Here is a 23617-nt window from a genome sequence, read left to right as displayed (position 1 = left end):
TCTTCTTCGACCACAATTCTATGAGACTAGATATCAATTACAAGAAAAAATGGTAAGAAACACAAACACTTGGAGATTAAATAATACATTTCTAAATAACCAACAGGTGACTGAAGAAATCAAAAGGGAAATAAAAAAATTTCTAGGAACAAATGGCAATGAAAACATGACAACTCAAAACCTATGGGATGCAGCGAAAGCAGTTCTAAGAGGGAAGTTTATAGAAATACAATCCTACCTCAGGAAACAAGAAAAACATCTAATAGACAACCTAACTTTACACCTAAAACAACTGGGAAAAGAAAAACAAAACAAAAAATCCAAAGATTAGCAGAAGGAAAGAAACCATAAAGATCCAAGCAGAAATAAATGAAAAAGAAATGAAAGAAACAATAGTAAAGATTAATAAAACTGAAAGCTGATTCTTTGAGAAGATAAACAAAATTGACAAACCTTTATCCAGACTCTTCAAGAAAAAAGAGAAGAATCAAATCAACAAAATTAGAAATGAAAAAGAAGAGGTTACAACAGACAATGCAGTAATACAAAGGATCATAAGAGACTATTATGAACAACTCTATGGCAATAAAATGGATAACCTGGAGGAAGTGGACAGATTCTTAGAAAAGTTCCATCTTCCAACACTGAACTGGCAAGAAATAGAAATTATGAACAACCCAAATACAAGCACTGAAATTGAAGCTGTGATCAAAAATTTCCCCAAAAACAAAAGCCCAGGACCAGATGGCTTCACAGGAGAGTTCTATCAAACATTTAGAGAAGACCTAATGCCTGTCCTTCTAAAACTCTTTCAAAAAATTTCAGAGGAAGGAACACTTCCAAACTCATTCTATGAGGCCATCATTACCCTGATACCAAAACCAGGGAAAGACAACACACAAAAAAGAAAACTACAGGCCAATATCACTGATGAACATTGATGTAAAAATCCTCAACAAAATTTTAGCAATAGAATTTAGCAACACAACAAAAAGCTCATACATAATGATAAAGTTGGGTTTATTCCAGGGATGTAAGGATTCTTCAATATACTCAAATCATTCAATGTAATACACCATATTAACAAATTGAAAGATAAAAACCATATCATTTTAATAGATGCAGAAAAAGAATTTGATAAAATACAGCACCCATTTGTGATTAAAATCCTTCAAAAAAATGGGCATAGAAAGAACCTACCTCAAAACAGTAAAGACCGTAAATGATAAGACTATAGCAAATATTATTCTCAATGGTGAAAAACTGAAAGTATTCCCCCTAAGATCAGGAACAAGACAATGGTGTCCACTTTCACCACTATTATTCAATATCATTCTGGAAGTCCTGTTACAGCAATCAGAGAAGAAAAGGAAACAAAAGGAATCCAGATCAGAAAAGAAGGAAAGCTCTCACTGTTTGCAGATGACATGATACTGTACATAGAAAACCCAAAAGATAGTATCAGAAAATTACTAGAGCTAATCAGTGAATTTAGCAAAGTTGCAGGATACAAAATCAATACACAGAAATCACTTGCATTTCTCTATACTAACAATGAAAACTCAGAAAGAGAAATTAAGGAATCAATCCCATTCACCACTGCAACAAAAAGAATTAAATACCAAGGAATAAACTTACCTAAGGAAATATAAGAATTGTACACAGAAAATTATGACACTAATGAAAAATCAAAGACAACATAAATAGATGCAGAGATATTTCATGTTCCTGGGTAGGAATAATCAATATTATGAACATGACTATACTACCAAATGCAATCTACAGATTCAATATGATCCCTATCAAATTACCAGAGACATTTTTCACAGAACCAGAACAAATTCATATGAAAACACAGAAGACCCTGAATAGCCAAAGCAATCTTGAGAAGTAAGAATGGAGCTGGAGGAATCAACCTTCCTGGCTTCAGATTATACTACAAAGCTATAGTCATCAAGAAAAGATGGTACTGGCACAGAAAAGAAATACAGATCAATGGAACAAGATCGAAAGCCCAGAAATAAACCCATGCACCTATGGGTACCTTATTTTTAACAAAGGAGGCATGAATATACAATGGGGCAAAGACAGCTTCTTCAATAAATGGTGCTGTGAAAACTGGACAGCTACATGTAAAAGAATGAAATTAGAACACTTCCTAACATCAAACAAAAAGACAAACTCAAAATGGATTAAAGACCTAAATATAAGACCAGAAACTATAAAACTATTAGAGGAAAACACAGGCAGAACACTCAATTACATAAATCAAAGCAGGATCCTCTAGGACCCACCTCCTAGAGTAACAGAAATAAAAACAAAAGTAAACAAGTGGGACCTGATTAAACTTTTGCATAGCAAAGGAAACTATAGCAAGGTGAAAAGACAACCCTCAGAATGGAAGAAAATAATAGCAAATGAAACAAATGACAAAGGATTAATTTTCATAATATACAAGCAGGTCATACAACTCAAAGACAGAAAAACAAACAATCCAATCAAAAAGTGGGAAGAAGACCTAAACAGATATTTCTCCAAAGAAGACATACAGATGGCTAACAAACACATGAAAAGATGCTCAATGTCTCTCATTATTAGAGAAATGCAAATCAAAACTACAATGAGATATCACTCACACTAGTCAGAATGGCCATCATCAAAAAGTCTACAAAGAATAAATGCTGGAGAAAAGGGAACACTCTTGCACTGTTGGTGGGAACGTAAATTGATTCAGTTACTATGGAAGATGGTATGGAAATTCCTTAAAAAGCTAGGATTAAACCCACCATATGACCCAGCAATCCCACTCCTAGGCCTATACCCTGAGGAAACCAAAATCAAAAAAGACACATGTATCTCATTGTTTACTGCAGCATTATTTACAATAGCTAGAACATGGAACAATGTTGGGGGCCAGAGTGAGGCACTCTGCCCATGGCAAAGGTCATGAGGAAGGAGGCTCGACATACACAAAGACGGGATCGAGCCTCAGGAGTCCCCCTGGAAATCCTCGAGCATCTACCCCCATAACCAGAGCCTGCCTACTTTACTACTTAGTGCTCCCACCTACACCTCTGACTTTACGGGGGGCTGTCCCCCATCACCTCTTTCGGAGAAGGAGTTAACTTAGAGCTCCAGTTAATAAAAACTCCTGGGCGTGACAAGAGTGTTTTAACCTACAAACTCCTCTGAAGGTTCTCTAGCCTGCCTGACAGGCTTGTCCGGCCACATGTGATTGCTCACAGCCTCCCAACCGTGAGAAGCACGAGATGCTTTAAACCTTCTAAAAACAGGTTCCTTAGAAAAGTTAGAAAACTATTAGTATAAGTATAATGGGCTGATTAGAAATTGTATTGGTGAAGGGTTTTTCATTTGTTGAGCCAATGTTTGTTGCTAAGACTCCATATCCCCTGCCCTTACACACATTAATGAATATATAGAAGAAATAAGTATTAACCTTTGATATTAATCACGTTAGACCTTAGGCTAAGTAAATTCTTTCCTTAACTAAAATCCACTACACCCTCACCCTATAGGAATGTAACTTTATTTGGGTGGCATCTGTTTTAAGAATAATCACCCCTGGAGAAATAAGTGTCCTGGTTGACTGACCGCTGTCACAAGGAGAGGGTCATAAATTGTCAGCAGGCTGCCTGTCCAGAAGATGATGTAACACCCCTAAGACCTCCGTATACATTTGTATGAAGCACCTGACTTGATAAAAGTCAGGACTGCTGACCCCATGTGATTTTTGCATAACCTCTCAGTGTATAAAAGTAGACCATGGAAAATAAAGAATTGGGATCAGTTTCTCGAAATACTGGTCTCCCCATGTCGCTCTCTCTCTCACTGTGGCTGAGTCTAAATCTGGAGTGCAGAACCCACCATGCTTACTAATTTTGCCTGGGCTTCTAAGATCTGACCAGGGAGGCCTCAGTGTCTCCTCTCCTTTGGGAGAACGGAAGGACGCCTGCGGCCTACGTAAGTGGTGCAAACTTCTTGTCTTGAAGTTTTATTGGTCTCCCGCGTAAACCAAGCTACTCAGCCTCTTTTCTCCACTGAATTTTCCTACTGAGCTATCCTCTTTCTATTACTCTTTACATCTCTAATTAATATCTAATTGAAGCTATTGTATCCTGATCCTCGCCGATGCTGTCCCCGCTTCGAATACCCTGGATCAGCCGGGGCTGGACCCCGGCAGAACAAACTAGATATCCATCTACAGACGAATGGATAAAGAAGTCATGTATATATACACAATGGAATATTACTCAGTGATAAAAAGGAATGCATTTGAGTCAGTTCTGATGAGGTGGATGAACCTAGAACCTATTATACAGAGGGAAGTAAGTCAGAAAGAGAAAGATAAATATCATATGCTAATGCATATATACAGAATCTAGAAAAATGGTTCTGAAGAATTTATTTACAGGGCAGCAATGGAGAAACAGACATAGAGAATAGACTTATGGACATAGGGAGAGGGGAGGAGAGGTGAGATCTATGGAAAGAGTAACGTGGAAACTTACATTACCTTATTTAAAATAGATAGGCAATGGGAATTTGCTATGTGGCTCAGGAAACTCAAACAGGTGCTCTGTATCAACCTAGAGGGGTGGGATGGGAAGGGAGATGGAAGGAAGGTTCAAAAGGGAGGGGATATATGTATAACTATGGTGGATTTATGTTGAGATTTGACAGAAAACAACAAAATTCTATAAAGCAATTATCCTTCAATAAAAAAATTAATTAAAAAAAAGCAAGAGAGTTCCAGAAAAACATCTACTTCTGCTTTATTGACTAAGCCAAAGCCTTTGACTGTGCAGATCACAGCAAACTGTTGAAAATTCTCACAGAGATGATAATACCAGACACCTTACCTGCCTCTTGAGAAATCTGTATGCAGGTCAAGAAACAACAGTTAGAACAGGGCATGGAACAACAGACTGTTTCCACATTGGGAAAGGAGTATGTCAAGGCTGTATATTGTCACCCTGCTGATTTAAATTATATTCAGGTCACATCGTGCAAAATGCTGGGCTGGATGAAGCACAAGCTGGAATCAAGATTACTGGGGGAAATATCAATAACCTCAGATACACAGATGATATCACTCCTATGGCAGAAAGCAAAGAGGAACTGAAGAGACTCTTGATGAAGGTAAAAGAGGAGAGTGAAAAACCTGGTTTAAAACTCAACATTCAGAAAATGAAGATTATGGCATCTGGTCCCATCACTTTATGGAAAATAGATGGCAAAACAATGGAAACAGTGACAGACTTTATTTCTTGGGGTTCCAAATCACTCCAGATGGTGACTGAAGCCATGAAAGTAAGATGCTTGCTCCCTGGATGAAAAGCTATGACCAACCTACACAACATATTAAAAAGCAGAGTCATTACTTTGCCAACAAAGGTTCATCTAGTCAAAGCTATGGTTTTTCCAGTAGTCATGTTTGGATGTGAGAGTTGGACTATAAAGAAAGCTGAGTGCCAAAGAATTGATGCTGTTGAACTGTGGTGTTGGAGAAGACTCTTGAGAGTCCGTTGGACTGCAAGATCAAACCAGTTAATACTAAAGGAAATCAGTCATGAATATTCATTGGAAGGACTGATGCTAAGCTAAAGCTCCAATACTTTGGCCACCTGATGTTAAGAACTGACTCATTTGAGAAGACCCTGATGCTGGGAAAGATTAAAACCAGGAGCAGAAGGGGACAAAAGAGGATGAGATGGTTGGATAGCATCACTGACTCGATGGATATGAGTTTGATTAAGCTACGGGAACTGTTGTTATACAGAGAAGCCTGGCGTGCTACAGTCCATGAGGTCACAAAGAGTCGGACACAACTGAGCGACTGAACTGAACTGAAAGACCTCAAGCCAAATACTCTTAAACAAATATCTTTATTTTGAATGTATCTGTATTCTGAGTTAATGATATTCCTACACTCTGAAATAGGGGAAGGAAATGGCACCCCACTCCAGTACTCTTGCCTGGAAAATCCCATGGACAGAGGAGCCTGGTGGGCTGCAGTCCATGGGGTCGCGAAGAGCCAGACATGACTGAGCGACTTCACTTTCACGTTTCACTTTCATGCATTGGAGATGGAAATGGAAACCCACTCCAGTGTTCTTGCCTGGAGAATCCCAGGGACGGTGGAGCCTGGTGGGCTGCCATCTATGGGGTCGCATAGAGTCGGACACAACTGAAGAGACTTAGCAGCAGCACACTCTGAAATAGTGTCTCTATTTTTCCAACCCTCTGGTAGGCTGAATAATGACTCACAAAGATGTTCATGTCTCATCTCTGGAACTGGTAAATAATTTTTGACAGATATAATTTTGTAGATATGATGAAATTAATGATTTTGATATGGATTATCTTAGTGAACCCATTATAATCAGAAGAGTCTCTGTAAGAGGAGGCAAGTTGCACATTGAGAGAATACGTGAGGATGGTGCAAGAGAAGAAGCTACATTGATGGTTCTGAAGATGGAGGAAAGGGGCATAAGTTGAGGGGTACAGGTAGCTTCTAGACTCTGAAAAATCCCGTCAATGGATTCTGCCCTAAAGACTGGAAAGAGCCAGCCCTGCCCAACCTTGACTTGATAAATGTTGGTTGTCTTAAGTACCAAGTTTGTGGTGATTTCTTATAGCAGCAATAAGATATCAGAATTGCCTCATTTGCTCTCTAAGAACACTACTCAGGAAAATACTCAGGTTCCCTAACCTTTTCTATTTCCTGGAGATAAGCATCAATGAAGTCTCTTGCTTCAGCAGGATTCCAGTCTCTCTTGTGGTTTTCAATCATACGGGCAACAAACATTTTCAGTTTCTCCATATTACTAAAGAGTGCTTGGTGCGGACCCGGAAGGAAATTCATTATCCTTGGAAAAACATTGTAGAGCTGATGGAGAAAACAAAACAGTCTTAGAGACAAGTGGGTACCAGATTTCTACTTTTGAAGACAAAGAAACCATTGTATTTCTATATGTATTTTTTTTTGCTAACACTCAACCCTTGGAATCACCCTTGTCTCATCTTCTCTGTCACACCCCTCTTCTTTCCCCTCTGGCAAAGCATTTCAGCACTCCATCCAAAATAGAACCATTTTCAGACCACTTCTCAGTACTCCATGTGTTTGTCATTCTAGGACAAAGCCCCAATATTTCTTACCTAGGTGCTTTAAGGCCTCCCAGCAATTTCCCTGATTCTGTCCTCAACCCCCTTCCCAGTCTAATTTCCACTGAGCTGCCAGAGAGATCATTTAACAATTTAATCAGATCATTTCACTATTTATCTTTCAATCCTCCAATGACTTTCCATGACATTTAGAGAAATTCTACATCATTCTCCTGGCCTGGAGCTCCACATGAGCTGGCCTCTCACCCTCCTGTCCCCTCTTCTGCTATCACTCGCTGCCATCTTACTCTCTCTTGGTCTTTCTAGTCCAGCTCCGTTGGTCTCTGTGACAACGTCAAGAATGACAACATTTAGTTTTTCCATTCACTATTCCTTCAATGAAGATTGGTCTTCCTCTGGAAATTGTATAACTCTAGCCTTGGTTTCATTCAGGTAGGCTCAAGTGTCACTTGCTTGGAGATATCTTACCTGATAATTCTATAATGCAGTACTTCTGGAACCTCTTCCCATCCCCCTACTTCCTTTTATTATTTTTTCATGGCATTTTTCTCTACTATGCGTGTATATATCTTTGTGTGTGCATAAAACACCTCTTTCTAGCTAGGTAGCTAGTTACGTTCAACATAGATGCATGTTTGACTATCTATGCATTATGATGTATTCTTCATGTGGATAAGACATTTTTAAAACTAAGTGGATTTTGGATATATTTTCACTAAAAATATCTGGTAGAAAACGGATAGCCCAACATAATGGAAAATTGCCTAGACTTAAAATGAAACATACATGCCTTTGACTGTTAGCTCTATCGCTTTCTAGCTATAAGGCTTTGGGAATAATAATGATATTAATGACAATAATGAAGATGATGATGTAATTTGAAGGACTTAGTGTAACCCACTGCCATTGGGGCACCAGAGTTATTTTCCTTACTCAATTAATTACATGAGATCTATTCCACACTTAACAACAGCCAATGGGTCACTATGTGGATTTGCTTAAGCATTCCCATATCTACTTGCACACATTAGGATGCTCCATTTCATCTTTAAAGGATTTTTGTAAAAAAACTGACTGAAATAAAGTATGTGAAATTGTCGGGTAAACTGCCTGATCTATTTTGGGTCTCTAAAAAAATGCATATTACCCCCTGCCTCCTGACTCATCCAACCTTCCCCGGAATTTCTTTTCCCTGGGAATAGTCAATACATGCTCACTGAGGTCCCAAACTTCCTAGGTTCTGTCTTAATAGGACAGAAGAAAACGGAATTACTGAACAGGGGCTGGGGTTTAGCATGATTAGAAGTGACAATAAGGAATGTTATTCAAAAGTAATACTGACAACAATAATCCTAGTAGCTCATATTCATTATGTTCCTTTAATGTGCCAGGAAACATGCTAACTGCTTTATCAGTTTGGGTGAGATGGGTCCATCAAACTCCGGGCAGTGTTGCTTGTTAAAAATGATTACAAATAAATCGTCCTTTAGGTGTACAAGGATTTACCTCAAGACTTGGGGCTGATTTTCCCCTAGAAGTACCTTCCAAATAAAGAAAAGAGCCTAAGAGACCAAGCAGATGAGCAGAGCTTTTGACAGACTTAAAACCCTAGCAGGACAAAAGGAGACAGCAGGGACTACCAAGGATGGGGTGAGTGTTGAATCCCTTAAATCCATATCCTACAAATTTAGAAAACTGGTAATAACAAGTGTGGATGGGCATGGAAATAGTGCAACAGGTGGAAATCTTTAAGGATTTTTACAAACAGGTGAATATGCAAGAGAAAGGAGTGGATGTGTCCACATGAACAATAGAATAAGAATCAAAAACAGTAAAGTCAACAGATCGATTTCAAACAGGTTTGTGCTGAAGTCAATTTTAAAAGGTTACATTAGTTAAAAAGGAAAGAAAGACCCAATCTAACCTGTGATGGACATCAGCCTAATGTCTTTATGAAAGATAGCAAGTGACAACTGCCTCACCTGGCAGCACATTGACGTCTGCAGATTTAATATCTCATCCAGCATCCTCAGCAGTTCCTGGAACTGATCATCCTGGTAGTCAAAGCGCTCCCCGAAGGTGATGGAGCAAATAATATTGGAAACGGCATTGTTGATTGTCAAGTGAGGGTCAAAAGGCTGTCCTGGAGGCAGGAGAAGAAATGGAGCCTTCGGATAGGGTTGCTTCTATTTTACAGAGATGCTACTCTGTGTGATGTATGGCACACTGACTACAGAACCACCTCTGAGACTGTGACCCCGGGTCTGACACCCTCAGGGTCTAATCAGTATTCAGTCAATGCCTGGCAAGTCTAACTGATGACCAGTATTTGAAACCAATAATGTGTTTAATACCAATCTTTTCCTTATTTCACAAGCCACATGAGGGCAGGTCATGGTTAGCTGTTCCCTGTCATCCCCTCAGCACCCTACACAATTCTGGGCTCAGGAAAGGCAGGTAGGCACTGATGAACATCTAGTTAGTGAAAGTATGAGCCACAGTCCCTGCACCTGTCCTATGACATGCTCACCGTTCTCCTCTCTTATCGTCTGGATGAGGTAGGAGGCCTCCTCCTGAATGCGTTCCTCTAAGCTCTTCTTTCCTAAACCAAAGTTCCTAAGAGTTGTCAGGGCAAACCTTCTTTGTTCCTTCCATAACTGGCCACTGGACATGATCAAGCCTGGGAAAAGAAGGCCAAGATTATGAAAAAAAGCCAACAAGACCCATGATGTATCAGATGAAAGGAAGAAAAAGGGCTGTAAGGTACTTGAAAACTAATCAGAGAAATAGTCCCTAAGCAAGAATATAATGGCTTGAATTTACTGATTGCTTGCAGTGCTGTGCACATTAGCATTTGTAATGCATTCTGGGATTTAGTACTCACAGATACTCTCTGATTAAATCATTAGTGTAAAATCAGCCCCCCCATTTTTTGATGAGAAAAATAAGGCACAGGAGATAAAAGTACATTCTACAAGGTTACACAGTTGGAACAGTTAAACAGGCATTCATTTTCAAGCCTGCCTGACCCTGATGCCCATGCTCTGATTACTTGTCACATACTATATTTAAGTATTTGTTATGCTACGTACTAAGTATGCACTAATGGACTAGACAAAATCAAAACTCATAAGGAGAGAGTTTAAATATCTTTAAAAAATAGATGAATCACCCAAGAAAACAAAGAATTGTGAATGTGTGCAGAAAGAAAATCACAGGCAAAGGATAAAAAATCCATCATGAGGTGTGCAGAGAACTTCATTTATTTTATAACACAGGTGAGACCACCACCCTCTCAATTCTTCATTCCCATACACTCTTCCACTCCTTCTACTATCTCCCTTTCACTTCCACCACCTTAGTGAAGTGGCCCTCCCTGCTGTTCAGTCCAGGATCCTTTTCAGCCTCATGTTGATGTGTCAACAGCACGAGATGCTTTTTTCTTGAAACACTCTTTTCCAGTGGTGCCCAGGACACCACACTCTCCAGACGTTTCTGCTAATTCTCTGACTTCACAGAAATCATCATACCTTCAGTTAACTTATCTCCTATCAAATTTTGAAATGATGGGCCTTTTCAAGCTTGGGTCAAACCCTCTTCTCTCTTACCCTTATCTTCCATTTCTGTGAAATCTCATCAGCTCCAAATATTTCAAATAACATCTACTGATGTGAACATCTCTATCTGTGCCTCAGCTGCAGGTACGTAACCAATTGTCTGCTTGACTCTCTTGGCTTTATACTCAGCATATTCATGATTTTATTCATGACTTGCTCCATACAACTCCCCATCCAGGCCAGCCAACACCTTCTCCTTCTTCATATCCTCCTTCTTTCCTTTACGTACTCATTTGGGTGTCTACCTCATTCTCCCTCTGTCTAGGTCATCATATCCTATTGGATATGCCTCCTGAATAGCTTAAATCCATATATTTTCACAGTCAGTCTCCTGGTCTAGCCTACTGAACTGCCATTTCTTGATAACTCCCTAATCCAGGCCACCACCCTCTCTCACCTAAAACGCTACAGTAGTCTCCTACTCCTTTTATTCCATTCTTGACATTATAGCTTAGAGAAGTCTTTAAAATGTAGCATGTAAATACAATGATTTCTTTTTCTACTTAAACCATTCAGAATCCTCTGTCGTTACTAGGATAAAAGCAACATCCTTAAACATGAACTCTTTCTGGCCAAACTTAGCATCTTCATCTTCATTTAATTATCTCCATTTAATCTCTGTTCTTCCCACACTGGGTACCTTTCAATTCCTCAATTCACTGTCCTTCTTCCCACCTCATAAACTTTTCATATTCTATTCCCTCTAGTGGATTGCTTCTTCACTTGATTACTTGTCATTTACTTACAATAGCTTTTCCTGAGTCTCAGGACCAGATTCGATACCCATACTAAGTGAACCCTGCTCTTAACTTCATAACACCGAGGACTTAAATTATTAGCTTACTTGATACTGTTTTTCTTAATCGCATGTAGCTTACAGAAAAATCAAGAATTTTTTCGTTCTACTCACTACTCTGTCACTGGTGCCTAGTCTTACTAGGTTCACACGGCAGATGATGGAGTAAATGAATGCAAAATAATGGGTGCACTATTTCAAAGCGGGATTGAGAAATACCTGAAAAAAAAATGCTGTCTTGTTAGAAGTATAGATTTAAGTTTTGCATTTAGATTTTTGAAAATGGAAGTTTATTTAGTGACAATTCTAAGTATTCACGCCAAACTCTTTTAACATAGATAGAAGGCTTGAGATACCTTTGGGGCACAGCCTTAAAATAGAGCATAAGGAACTGGAGGCAAGAAGGGATCACTTAATCAACAGGAACAAGCTGATCCACATCCGATTTCTAGGGGAAGAGATCTGAGCGGGAAAGCAGAAAGAGAGCCTGAGGATGCATTGCCTTTTCTCTGCTTAAACAACACATCACATCACTGAGTGATGAGGATACTTATTTATCAAAGCATCCAGAGTGAGTTCATGCAGGTGATGTCGCTTCCTCCAAATCCCTGACATTAGAGCTGACTCTGCCAGGTGCCCTGAGGGGGTGCCTTCAACAGGGAAACGCGGGCACTCAGGTTCCTTATGAGGAGCTTGGCTCCTGGGATTGTTGGAGACACTTTCACAGACCACAAGAATATCAAACATACACTTACCAGTGTAACAGCTTACCTTTGTTGTTTATGATGTGCTCTTGGAGAGGCACTACAGGGCGGTTGGAGAAGATTTGGCCTTGGTGGACAAGCACTTCTTTAATTAAGGGCAATCCAGTTATAAGAACAGAAGGAACTGTACCAAAATCCAAGCTAAAAACATTCCCATATTTCTTCACAAACTGAAAAATAGTAGAAAAGTTACAGTTACATATGCACATCTCTGTGTGTCCTGGAATGGAGGGTATGTGGAGCTTTGGCAGCCTATATTAAGGGGAATTTGTGTGTGTGTGTGTGTGTGCGCGCGCGCGCGCACGCACGCCTTGGGCTGTTGGAAATATTTCTGCCTGTTTCCATTTTTCTTGGTCCTAACTAGACTTCAGTTTAATCTACTACAGGACACAGGCATTCATTACAAATACTCATCCATATGTTCACCTTACTTGGATTGAGTGAGCATATGTATCCTGAGAATAAGGCATAAAGATACAATAAAATAAGCAAGGTCTCTAACCTCAAGCATCTTAGACTCTAGTGAAGCGAGAGAATTCAGCCCATGTGACTCACCAGAGAAGGCAGAGATGTGTTTAGTGAACGTCTGGGGTAGAAAGCATGGACTTCATAGTAAATCATATCTGTTTAACCACAAGACAGTGTCCCCTTCTTCAACAGGTTCTAGGTGGCAAAAAATTCATTACAGGGCTAGGGCCAGTCATAGACAAGAACACACTAGCTGGAGCCAAGTTAACTCTACGGCTGGCTAGCTGTGAGATCTCGGGAAAGTTGTTTCATTTTTTTTGGAGCCTGTGCTCCCCAGCTATAAGAGAGAGAAAATTATTCTTCCCTTACAGTTTCTGGGACGGGGTAATTCCCTGGCTGTCGAGTGGTCAGGGCTTGGACTTTTAGTGCCATGGATACAGGTTTAATCCTGGACGGGGAACTAAAATCTCACAAGCAGGGCAGTGTGCTCTCTACACCCCTAATAAAGGGGAAAAAAGTTTCTGTGAGGAAGAAAGAGGACAACAATGGGAAAGACAGTTTGTTTTCTGATACTGGCAGACGGCCATTCTAGACTCTGGGGAATGCATGGGCTCCGTGAGCAAAGGAGCACAGGTGCACTTGCTCAAGGGGCAGACAGGACAAGAGCAAAGGGAAGACGTACAGGGGAAAGGCACCGGTGGTCACAGCCAGCCACACCCACTGGGTGCCACGCTAACCACCTTTCACCTTTTATCTCATTTCCCTCACACCACCTTATGGCAGTAATGATGTTAGTCATGTTTTAGTAAGGAAAATGAGTCATGGAGAAATAACTTAGCCAAAGTGCCAAAAATATATGGGACTGTAGGTATTTGTGAGATTTAAGGACAAAGACATAAAGCTGAAATAGCACGGAGAACTTAGAGTTTACTGGATATGACAGCAGTAAACTGAGAATGAGAGTAATGGGGCAGGGAGAGGAAGAGGGAGGAAGCACTAATTAAGGAAGGGTGTGTGGGTGTGTCCCGGGCTAGGAGAGGTGCCCGCAGAGAATACATCTCACTTGGGTAGGGAGCTGGGATACAGTGTCGGAAAGGTGCTAGAATTAGACCAAGAAGGTCTTAATGTCAAAAGGTGAGTGTTTAAGAACTTGGATTTTGAAGGCCAACAAATTGCTTTGTATCCAGCTTCCACTGTTTACTTTCCATGTTATATTTGGTTAAGCTACATAACTTCCCTCTGTCTCAGTTTCTAAAGGTATAAAATGAGAGCTGTTATAAATCTCATTATTAGGATTCTGCTGTTAGTAATCATAACACTAAACTTAATAATAAAATTATGTATTATTATTAATATATTTAGAGTGTATTTTAGCAAATAATTCTTGAAAGATATTGACAAAGAAATAGAGGGGAAATGGCCAGAGAGTGATACCATTTCCCTATCATAGTCCAGTAAGATTTTTTTCTTATTCACATAAATGATTCTAAAATAAGCCAGACAGCTATTGTAGAAAATGTTTAGAAAATGGGGCATGGGAAATTAAGAAGGTTCTCATCATGCCAAACAGATAAGCCAGTTTCTTCACTGCCTTCTCACTTTGTTTCAGCTCCTGTCACTTCTCCAATTAAAAAATCTCCTGTCCACTTTACTCCACACAACCCCTCTCCTACCATTCTGTTCAAGTTCACTCAAATTTATTTCAGCATTCTACAGAGGTTATCCCCAAGGTTTCCTATTCACAGTGAACCACTTAATGACATCTCACTTGGTTATCAAAAATTTATACCACACATTTCATCACATACTCTCTTGTATTATGCTGTCATTCGATAAGTACGTCATAAATGCCTGTTGGCTAAATGAAACCCTGAAAAATCAATTACCTGCTACCTATATCATGAAAAGTAGCATAAGTAAAGACCAGATAGATGTAAGTTTCAAGTCCTTGTTTGGCCATTATCAATTTTGAATAACTTAGGCAAATCACTTAGTTTTTGACTCAACGGACATGAGTTTGAGCAAGCTCTGGGATTGGTGATGGACAGGGGAGCCTGGCATGCTGCAGTCCATGGGGTTGCAGAGTTAGACACGACTGAGTGACTGAACTGACTGACTGCATAGCACATAAGGTTTACAGCAAGCACTTAGAGCACAATATAAAGAGATGTACTAAAAAAAAACTATGGATAAATTAAAAAGGAATTCTTAAAAAATATTCGTGTGACCCAGAGGAGAAAGGAGAACTAGAGGAACAAAAAACAAAGTGAAAAATAGAAAATAAATAGTAAAATGGCAGACTTAAGTGTTTCCACAACAAAAATTACACAACATACAAATGATCTAGATTCACCAATTAAAAGATATTGGTAGAATGAAACAATGAGCCACTTATATGTTATATATAAAAACTCATTTCAAGTATAATCATATAAGTAGGTCAAAAGTGAAAAACTGGAGAAGCATGTGCTACATAAATACTAATCAAAAGAGAGCTGGCGTGGCTATATTATATCAAATAAAGTTCAGGCAAAGACAATCATCAGGGATAAAGAATGACATTGTATAATAATTAAAGAGCCAATTCACCAAGATGACATAACAATTTTAATATGCATGAGCCAAATTAAAGAGCTGTCAAATAAATAAAGTAGAACTACCAGAACTGACCAAACGCAGAAATAAGCCTCTAATTATGTCTGGAAACTTAACACGCCTCTCCTAGTAATTGATAGAATGAGTAGATAAGAAGTCAGCAAGGGTATGGAAGCACAAAGAACACACTCATCTTTTCAAGCTTAATGACATATAGTACAGGGCGCTCCAAACAGCAGCAGCAGCAGAATTTTTTTTTTTAAGTGTCTATCATGGGTCATAAAACCAACCTTTACACATTTGTTCAAATTTGAAATCATATAGTATATGTCTTCTGATCCTAATGAACGCCAACTGTAAATCATTAACAGAAAGAAAAGAGAAAATCCTCCAATACTTGGAAATTAAAAAACACATTTCTTAAAGAAAGGTGCAGGTTTAGTATCCTAGCATTTTAGCTTGAAAATTTTATATTCTAATCATATCACTTAATGCTACTTAATGACATTTTTAAATTAATACTTTAGTGAGAGTGGACTGTTTATGGAGGATCCTGAAAGTGAGGGGCTCTGTCCTTGTGGGGATGGAAGCAATGTGGTTGAAAAATGGTGAGGATTTAGGTGGTGATTGCTCAGCAGGTAAAGAATCCACCTGTAGTGCAGGAGACACAGGAGTCTCGGGCTCGATTCCTGGGTCTGAGAGATCCCCTGGAGAAGGAAATGGCAACCCACTCCACTTTTCTTGCTTGAAAAAATCCTATGGATAGAGGACCCTTGCAGGCTACCATTCATGGGGTCACAAAGAGAGAGGCAGGACTGAGCTACTAGGCACACACACACACATATCCTCATTTTACAGTTAGAAAAGGGAACCTCCAAAAGGGGAAATATAGCATCCCTCCTCCCCCTACCAAGGATAAAATTATTAAAAAGACAAAATTATCATACTATAAATTGAATGTCCCAGTAATACGCAACAAGACACAACTAAATGACTTACAAATGTATTATATCTGTCACCCTCAAAATAAAAGAAACTGTAATAAAAGAAATAAAAGAAACTGAAGAGAAAACACAGGGTCACCTAGTCAGTCAAAAACATTTACTGAGAATGCAGAGGGCGTTCTGAACCATACTCTATCCAAATATCCTTAACAGGAGAGAAATTATGCAGATAACCAAGCTCCTGGAAGGATATGAGACTTCAGATGAGTGCTACAGTTCAATATTTACACTTCTTTGCATCAGCTAGATGCACTGAGAAGCAAGTTTTGCTTCGTACATTAAACCTGCAGCCCCTCCCTCCCCCAAAGCGCATGGAGGCGGGATTCTTAAATAGTAAACAGTTAACAGCAGTTCACCCCTAGAAAGTACAGCTGGAATCATTCCAGTTGATGGTAAGGAAAGAGAAGTTCAACGTCGGGTGTACCCGTGTTTCCGATTTAACCTCAGAGCCCCCTCAGTCTCCTGTCCTCAGTACCCAGAATGGCCCTTGTCCTGCAGGTCAGGGTGAAGACGTGGCCCTGACACTTTCGCCTGCTCCTACCTGATGAAGGACCAGGGGCGCCTTCTCAGGGTCCAGCTGGAACAAATTGCCTACGAAGGGCAGGCCGGGGGGCCCCGGCGGGTAGTTCTTTGGATGCCGCCTTTTGAGGAAATCAACAAAGAGGAGAAAGGCGAGTGTCCCCAGCAGGACGGTGTCAGGACGGAGCGCGGCCCAGAGGGCCGTCGCCAGGGAGCTCAGGGCTTCCAGCATCACTGCGACGTCTGGTTTCTCTTCTGTGAGGGTCGGTGCCTCCGAGCTCTCAGCCGGGTTCCCAGGCCCCGCCCCATCCTACCGTCTCACCCCGCCCTTCCCTCCTCCCACCACTGCTCTTCCCTTCCCCCAGCGCTCACCTAAGCCCCACCCCTGGCTCCCTGTGGCACCTGGTCCACCTTACCCCTCCTTGCCTTTCCTCAGGTCCTGTCTCCTCCTCCCCTCTCTCCAACTTTCTCCCACCTGAGCCTGTTCTTCTCTGGGCTGGAGCCCAGCCTGTCTGCTACCCACTAGATGTCAAGCATGGGATTCCCTGGAGAACCTGCCTGGATGTCAGAAAAGGCCAGGCTGGGAGGTTTTTTTTATTTCTGTCTAAAGAATATTCACAGCCTTAACGTTGAGAAATTTGGTGATTTTTATCATATAGATAAGTGACATGAAAGATGCAATGTTGGCTGAGCAGAAGGAAGGGATTAGGAACATTCCATTAAGGTCCTTGAACTTCGAATTAAGCAGTGTAGTACTATTTGAAGCTAGATTTGAATTAGTTGGAAATGCATACTGTGAACTATAAGTCAACAACTGAAGTTTTAGAAAAGAAATATAATCAACGTGCTAAGACAGAAGAGAAAATGGAGTTATACAAAATGCTTAGTTAAAACCAAAGAAGAAAGGGAAAAGAGTGAAAGACAAAAAAGAAACAAAACTTAAATGCAATGAATAGAAAACAGTAATGACTATGGTAGATAATCTGAATCAATAACCACATTAAATATTAATATTCTGAACACATTAATTAAAAGAATGTTTATGAGTTCATTAAAATAAAGACCAAGACTCCTTGCAGATGCTTCATTATCAAAATATGGAAACACAATTTATTTTTGTAGGTGTTGAATCCTGAGACTTTGCTGAATTCATTTATTATTTCCAACAGTTTATGTGTATGTGTAATCTTTAGGGTTTTCTAGATATTAATATGGGTTTCCCATTTGGTGCAGTGGTCAAGAATTGACTGCCAATGTAGAAGACACAAAGAGACCCAGGTCGATCACTGGGTCTGGAAGATCCCCTGGAGAAGGAAATGGCAACCCATTCCTGTATTCTTGCGTGAAAAAGTCCATGGACAGAGGAGCACAGTCAGCTACAGTCCGTGGGGTCACAAAGAGTCAGACATGAGTGAGCACAGTTACACACACACACACACATTAAAACAATGTCATCTGCACACAGAGATAGTATTAGCTCAGCATCAAAAAGAACAAGATACTTAGCAATAACTTAAGCAAGAAGGCAAAGGACTCATACATTGAAAATATAAAATATTGCTCAGCAAAATTGAAGAAGCTGAAGATATGGAAAGATATCTCATGTTCAAAACTGAAAGACTTAATATTATTAAATTGCTCATGTTAGTCAATACAATTCTTATCAAAATCCTAAAGGCATTTTTTACAGAAATAGAAAATGAAATGAAGTCGCTCAGTCGTGTCCGACTTTTTGTGATCCCATGGACTGTAGCCCACCAGGCTCCTCGGTCCATGGGATTTTCCAGGCATGAATACTGGAGTGGGTTGCCATTTCCTTCTCCAGGGGACCTTCCCGACCCAAGCACAAAGACTCTGAATAGTCAAAACAACCTTGGACACCTCACATTTTTGTCTATGAGCTGTCTATAAGGTAACTGAGAGGAGTGAAATCATGTAATATTTTTCCTTCTGTGGCTGGCTTATTTCACTTAGCATAAAGTTTTCAAGGTTCATCTGTTTCTAGAATTTGAAAATATTTCTTTCTTCTTATTGGCAGAAGAATATTTCATTGTATGTATAGTCCACATTTTCATTATCCATTCATTCATTAAAGGACATTTAGCTTATATCCACCTCTTGGTTATTATGAATAATGGTGCTGTGAAATGAGAATATCTCTTCAAGATTCTGATTTCCATTCTTGTGGATAAATGTCCAGTAATCACACTAGTGGATCATAGGGGAGATCTATTTTTAATTTTAAAGAATCTCTATACTGTTTTCTGTGGAGAAGGCGATGGCACCCCACTCCAGTACTCCTGCCTGGAAAATCCCATGGACGGAGGAGCCTGGTGGGCTGTAGTCCAGGGTTGCAAAGAGTCAGACCCGACTGAGCGACTTCACTGTCACTTTTCACTTTCAGGCGTTGGAGAAGGAAATGGCAACCCACTCCAGTGTTCTTGCCTGGAGAATCCTGGGGACGGCGAAGCCTGGTGGGCTGCCATCTCTGGGGTCGCACAGAGTCGGACACGACTGAAGCGACTTAGCAGCAGCATACTGTTTTCTATAGTGGCTGCACCATTTTACATTCTTACCAATGGTGCACAAGTCTCCCAATTTGCCCACACTAGTGGTTTCCTGGGACTGGAGGAAGGAGAAAATGAAAATTTTCTGTTCCATGGGAAGAGAGTTCCAGCCATGTGAGATGGAAAATTTCCAGAGTTCATGTGTGAAACACAGTGCTTAGAGTTAACACTACTGTACTATACACTTGAAAGTGAAAGTGTTAATCCCGCATGTCCAGAGTCATATCCAGCTCTTTGCGACTCTATGGACTTTAGCCCATCAGTCTCCTCTGTCCATGGAATTCTCCAGGCAAGATACTGGAGTGGGCTGCCATTTCCTTCTCGAGGGCATCGTCCTGACTCAGGGATTGAACTTGTGTCTCCTGCATTGTAGGCAGATTGTTTACCATCTGAGCCACCAGGGAAGCCGGATTGCTGGATTCAGAGTCCAGAGCACTAATCATTACACCACGGGACCCAAGAACTGGTGGTTTACTGTACACTTAACATTTTATAAACCAGGTAGATCTCTTGTTATTTGTTTTTGATTACACACACACACACACAAACCTAACTATACATTATCTAGGACAAACTGACTTTAAATATGGAGACACAAATAGATTGAAATTAAAGGGTTGGAGGAAGATATACCATGCTGCTGCTGCTGCTAAGTCGCTTCAGTCGTGTCCGACTCTGTGTGACCCCCTAGACGACAGCCAACCAGGCTTCCCCATCCCTGGGATTCTCCAGGCAAGAACACTGGAGTGGGTTGCCATTTCCTTCTCCAATGCATGAAAGTGAAAAGTGAATGGGAAGTCGCTCAGTCGTGTCTGACTCTTCGCAACCCCATGGGCTGCAGCCAACCAGGCTCCTCCGTCCGTGGGATTTTCCAGGCAAGAGTACTGGAGTGGGGTGCCATCGCTTTCTCCGATATACCATGCTAACACCAATCAAAAGAAAACTGGAGTAACTGTTTATTGCTGATATCAGAGCAAAGAAAATATTAATTAACTGTAAAAGGGCATTACATAATGATAAAGGGTCAATTCTCCAAGAAGACATAGCAGTTCTATAATGTGTTTACACCTAATAAGGGAGCTTCAAAATATGTGCAGGCAAACTGACGGAACTGCAGGGAAAATTAGATGACTTTACCATTATAATTAGAGACTTGAATATCCCTCTACTACCAATGGACAGAACAAGAGGCAGAAAACAAATAAAAGCAAAGTTGAACCATGCAGCATTATCAATTACCTGGATCCAACTTATATGCATAGAACTTATCATCCAGCAAGAGCAGCATGCATATTCTTCTCAAGCTCATGTACAACATTCAACAAATAGGCCACATTCTAATATCAAACATACTTTATTAAATATAAATATAGAAATCACACAAATTTTGCTTTCATAACAAAACAGAATTAACTAGAAATCAATAAAGGAATAGGAGGTAGAAAACTTCAAACTACCTGACTATTGAATAACACACAGAAATAAACATGGCTCAAAGAAGAAATCTCCAAAAAATAAAAAATATCTTTGAACAAATGAAAATAAAGCTTATCAATATGTGTGGACACAGTGAAAACAGTGATTTGAGGAAAATTTATACCATTGAATGCATATATTAGAAAGAAGAGAAGACTAAAATAAAAAATCTGACTTTCTAGATTCTAGAAAAAGAGCAGAAAATTAAATCCAAAGGAAGGACAAGAAGATAAATAATAAAAATCAGTGCAGCATTAAATCAAACTGAAAATAGGAAAACAATAGAAAAATGAACAAAAGCAAAAGTTAAAAAAATTTTTTTTAAATTGGCAAATGTCTAGCCAACTTATCTAAGAAAATAGGGTGTTAATTATTATCATAAATGAACAAGTGCCATCACTATTCATCTCATGGACATTATAAGAAAGAAATGTTATGAATAACTCTATGCCCACAAATTTGAAAACACAGATGAAGTGGGCCAACTCACTGAATGACACAATCTGCAAAAACTCACATAAGGAGAACAAGAGATCTCAATAGGCTTGTATCTATTAAAGAAAAAAATAAGTCATTAATAAATGCACAAAAGTGAAAACACAGATCCAGAAACTTGCAAAGATATATTGTACTAAACTTTAAGAAGCAAATTACAGTAAGTTGCTACAATCTATTCTATAAAATCAAAGCATAGAAAATACTTTATAATTCAGTCCTTGAGACTAGCATTACACTAAAAAAAAAAAAAAAATCAAAGACATCAGGAGAAGGAAAATCAGTATTTCTTGTGAACATAGTTGCAAAAATCTTTAAACTGGTGTTGGTAAATCAGATCCAGAGATGTATACGAAACAGTATACACCATGATCAAGAGGGATTTTCTGCTAGACATGCAAAGTGGACTCCATATTTGAAATTCAATTATTGTATCTCCATCACATCAACAGGCTAAAGAAAAATATATGATTCTATCAATAGATTCTATCGTTAGATGACACTACTATAATGGCAGAAAACTAAGAGGAACTAAAGAGTCTCTTGATGAAGGTGAAAGAGAGTGAAAAAGCTGGCTTAAAACTGAACATTCAAAATTATGATCATGGCATCTGGTCCCATTACTTCATGGCAAATAGATGGAGAAAAATTGTGACATATTTTATTTTCTTGGGCTCCATATCACTGAGGGATGGTGACTGAAGCCAGGAAATTAAAAGATACTCCTTGGAAGAACAGCTTTGACAAACCTAGACAGTGTATGAAAAAGCAGAGACATCACTTTGCTGACAAAGGTGTGAATAGTCAGAGCTATGGATTTTCCTATAGCCATGCATGGATTTGAGAGTTGAACCATAAAGAAGGCAGAGTGCCAAAGAATTGATGCTTTTGAACTGTGGTGCTGGAAAAGACTCTTGAGAGTCCCTTGAAGAGCAAGGAGATCATACTGTCAATCCTAAAGGAAAGCAATCCTGAATATTCATTGGAAGGACTGATGCTGAAGCAGAAGCCCAATACTTTGGCTACCTGATGCAAAGAGCTGACTCACTGAAAAGTCCTGATGATGGGAAAGATTAAAGGCAAAAGGAGAAGGGGGCAGCAGAAGATGAGACGGTTGGATGGCATCACTGATTCAAACGGACATGAGTTTGAGCAAACTCAGGGAGGTAGTGAAGCACAGGGAAGCCTAGCAAGCTACAGTTAATGGGTCACAAAGAGTCAGACTTGACTTAGTGACTGAACAACAAATCAATAAATGCAGAAAAAGTATTTGACAAATTCCAACATCCATTCACAATAAAAATTCTTAGCTAATGAAGAATAGAAGGAAATGTCCTCAAGTTGAAAAATAATATCTACAAAAAACTCATGGCTAACACCATAGTCAAGGTTGAGAAACCAGATGCTTTCTCTATAAGATCAGTAAAAGGGTATACGTGGCCTCTTTGACCATCTTATTCAACATTGTACCTGTAGTCCTAGCTAATACACTATGACAAAGACAAGGAAACAAAAGCTGTATTTAGATTACAAATAAAAAAACAAAATGTCTATGTAGACAATCACAAAGAATTAACAAAATGTCTCCTGGAACTAGTAAGCAATGATAGCAAGGTTATCTATATCAATGATAGTAGGATAGAGTCTCAGATTATACTACAAAAGCATTCATTAAAAAAGGGATTAACACAGAAGAGTTAATTTCTTTCTTAAGTACCAGCAATGAACAATTGTAGTTTGAAATTAAACTTCCAATGCAAAATATTACTTACTTCCAATTACTTACTTCCAATGCAAAATATTAATAATAGGAGAAAAATGTGTGAGGAATAAAGAATGGGTATATGGGAACTCTCTACTTCTCACTCATATTTTTCTCTGTAAATCTGTAAAACAAAATTGACAATCTGATTCTAAAGTTTATATAGAAAGGCAAAAACCTAGAATAGTAAACACAAAATTGAAGGAGAAGAACAATTTTGGGGGACTGATACGATTGACTTCTAGATTTACTATTAAGCTGCATGTATCAGGGCATGTGGTATTGGTGGAAGAAGACATATGGGTCATTGTTGTTTAGTCACTCAGTCGTGTTCGACTCTTTGAGACCCCATGAACTATAGCCACCAGGCTCCTCTGTCCATGGAATTCTTCAGGCAAGAATACTGGA

At 39.5% G+C, this 23617-nt stretch overlaps 1 protein-coding gene across 2 annotated transcripts in view; it reads right to left on the bottom strand.

The window, feature by feature from the left end:
* LOC102267400 (cytochrome P450 2J2) overlaps positions 1-17149 on the bottom strand; it is a 31791-nt gene extending 14642 nt beyond the window's left edge. For both annotated transcript variants that reach the window (XM_070364676.1, XM_070364685.1), the window contains exons 1-5: positions 16932-17149; positions 12331-12493; positions 9677-9826; positions 9129-9289; positions 6734-6910 (exon numbers count right to left, since the gene is read on the bottom strand). In XM_070364676.1, coding sequence (XP_070220777.1) covers positions 6734-6910; positions 9129-9289; positions 9677-9826; positions 12331-12493; positions 16932-17141 — 861 coding nt within the window. In that variant the 5' untranslated portion in view covers positions 17142-17149. The remainder of the gene's footprint in view (positions 1-6733; positions 6911-9128; positions 9290-9676; positions 9827-12330; positions 12494-16931) is intronic.
* Between the last annotated feature and the right edge of the window lie 6468 nt (positions 17150-23617).

The sequence above is a fragment of the Bos mutus genome, chromosome 3 (assembly GCF_027580195.1).
Source record: "Bos mutus isolate GX-2022 chromosome 3, NWIPB_WYAK_1.1, whole genome shotgun sequence".
Classification (NCBI taxonomy): Eukaryota; Metazoa; Chordata; class Mammalia; order Artiodactyla; family Bovidae; genus Bos; species Bos mutus.
The sequence above is the reverse complement of the archived record's forward strand: the minus strand, read 5'-3'. Positions and strand labels throughout refer to the sequence as shown.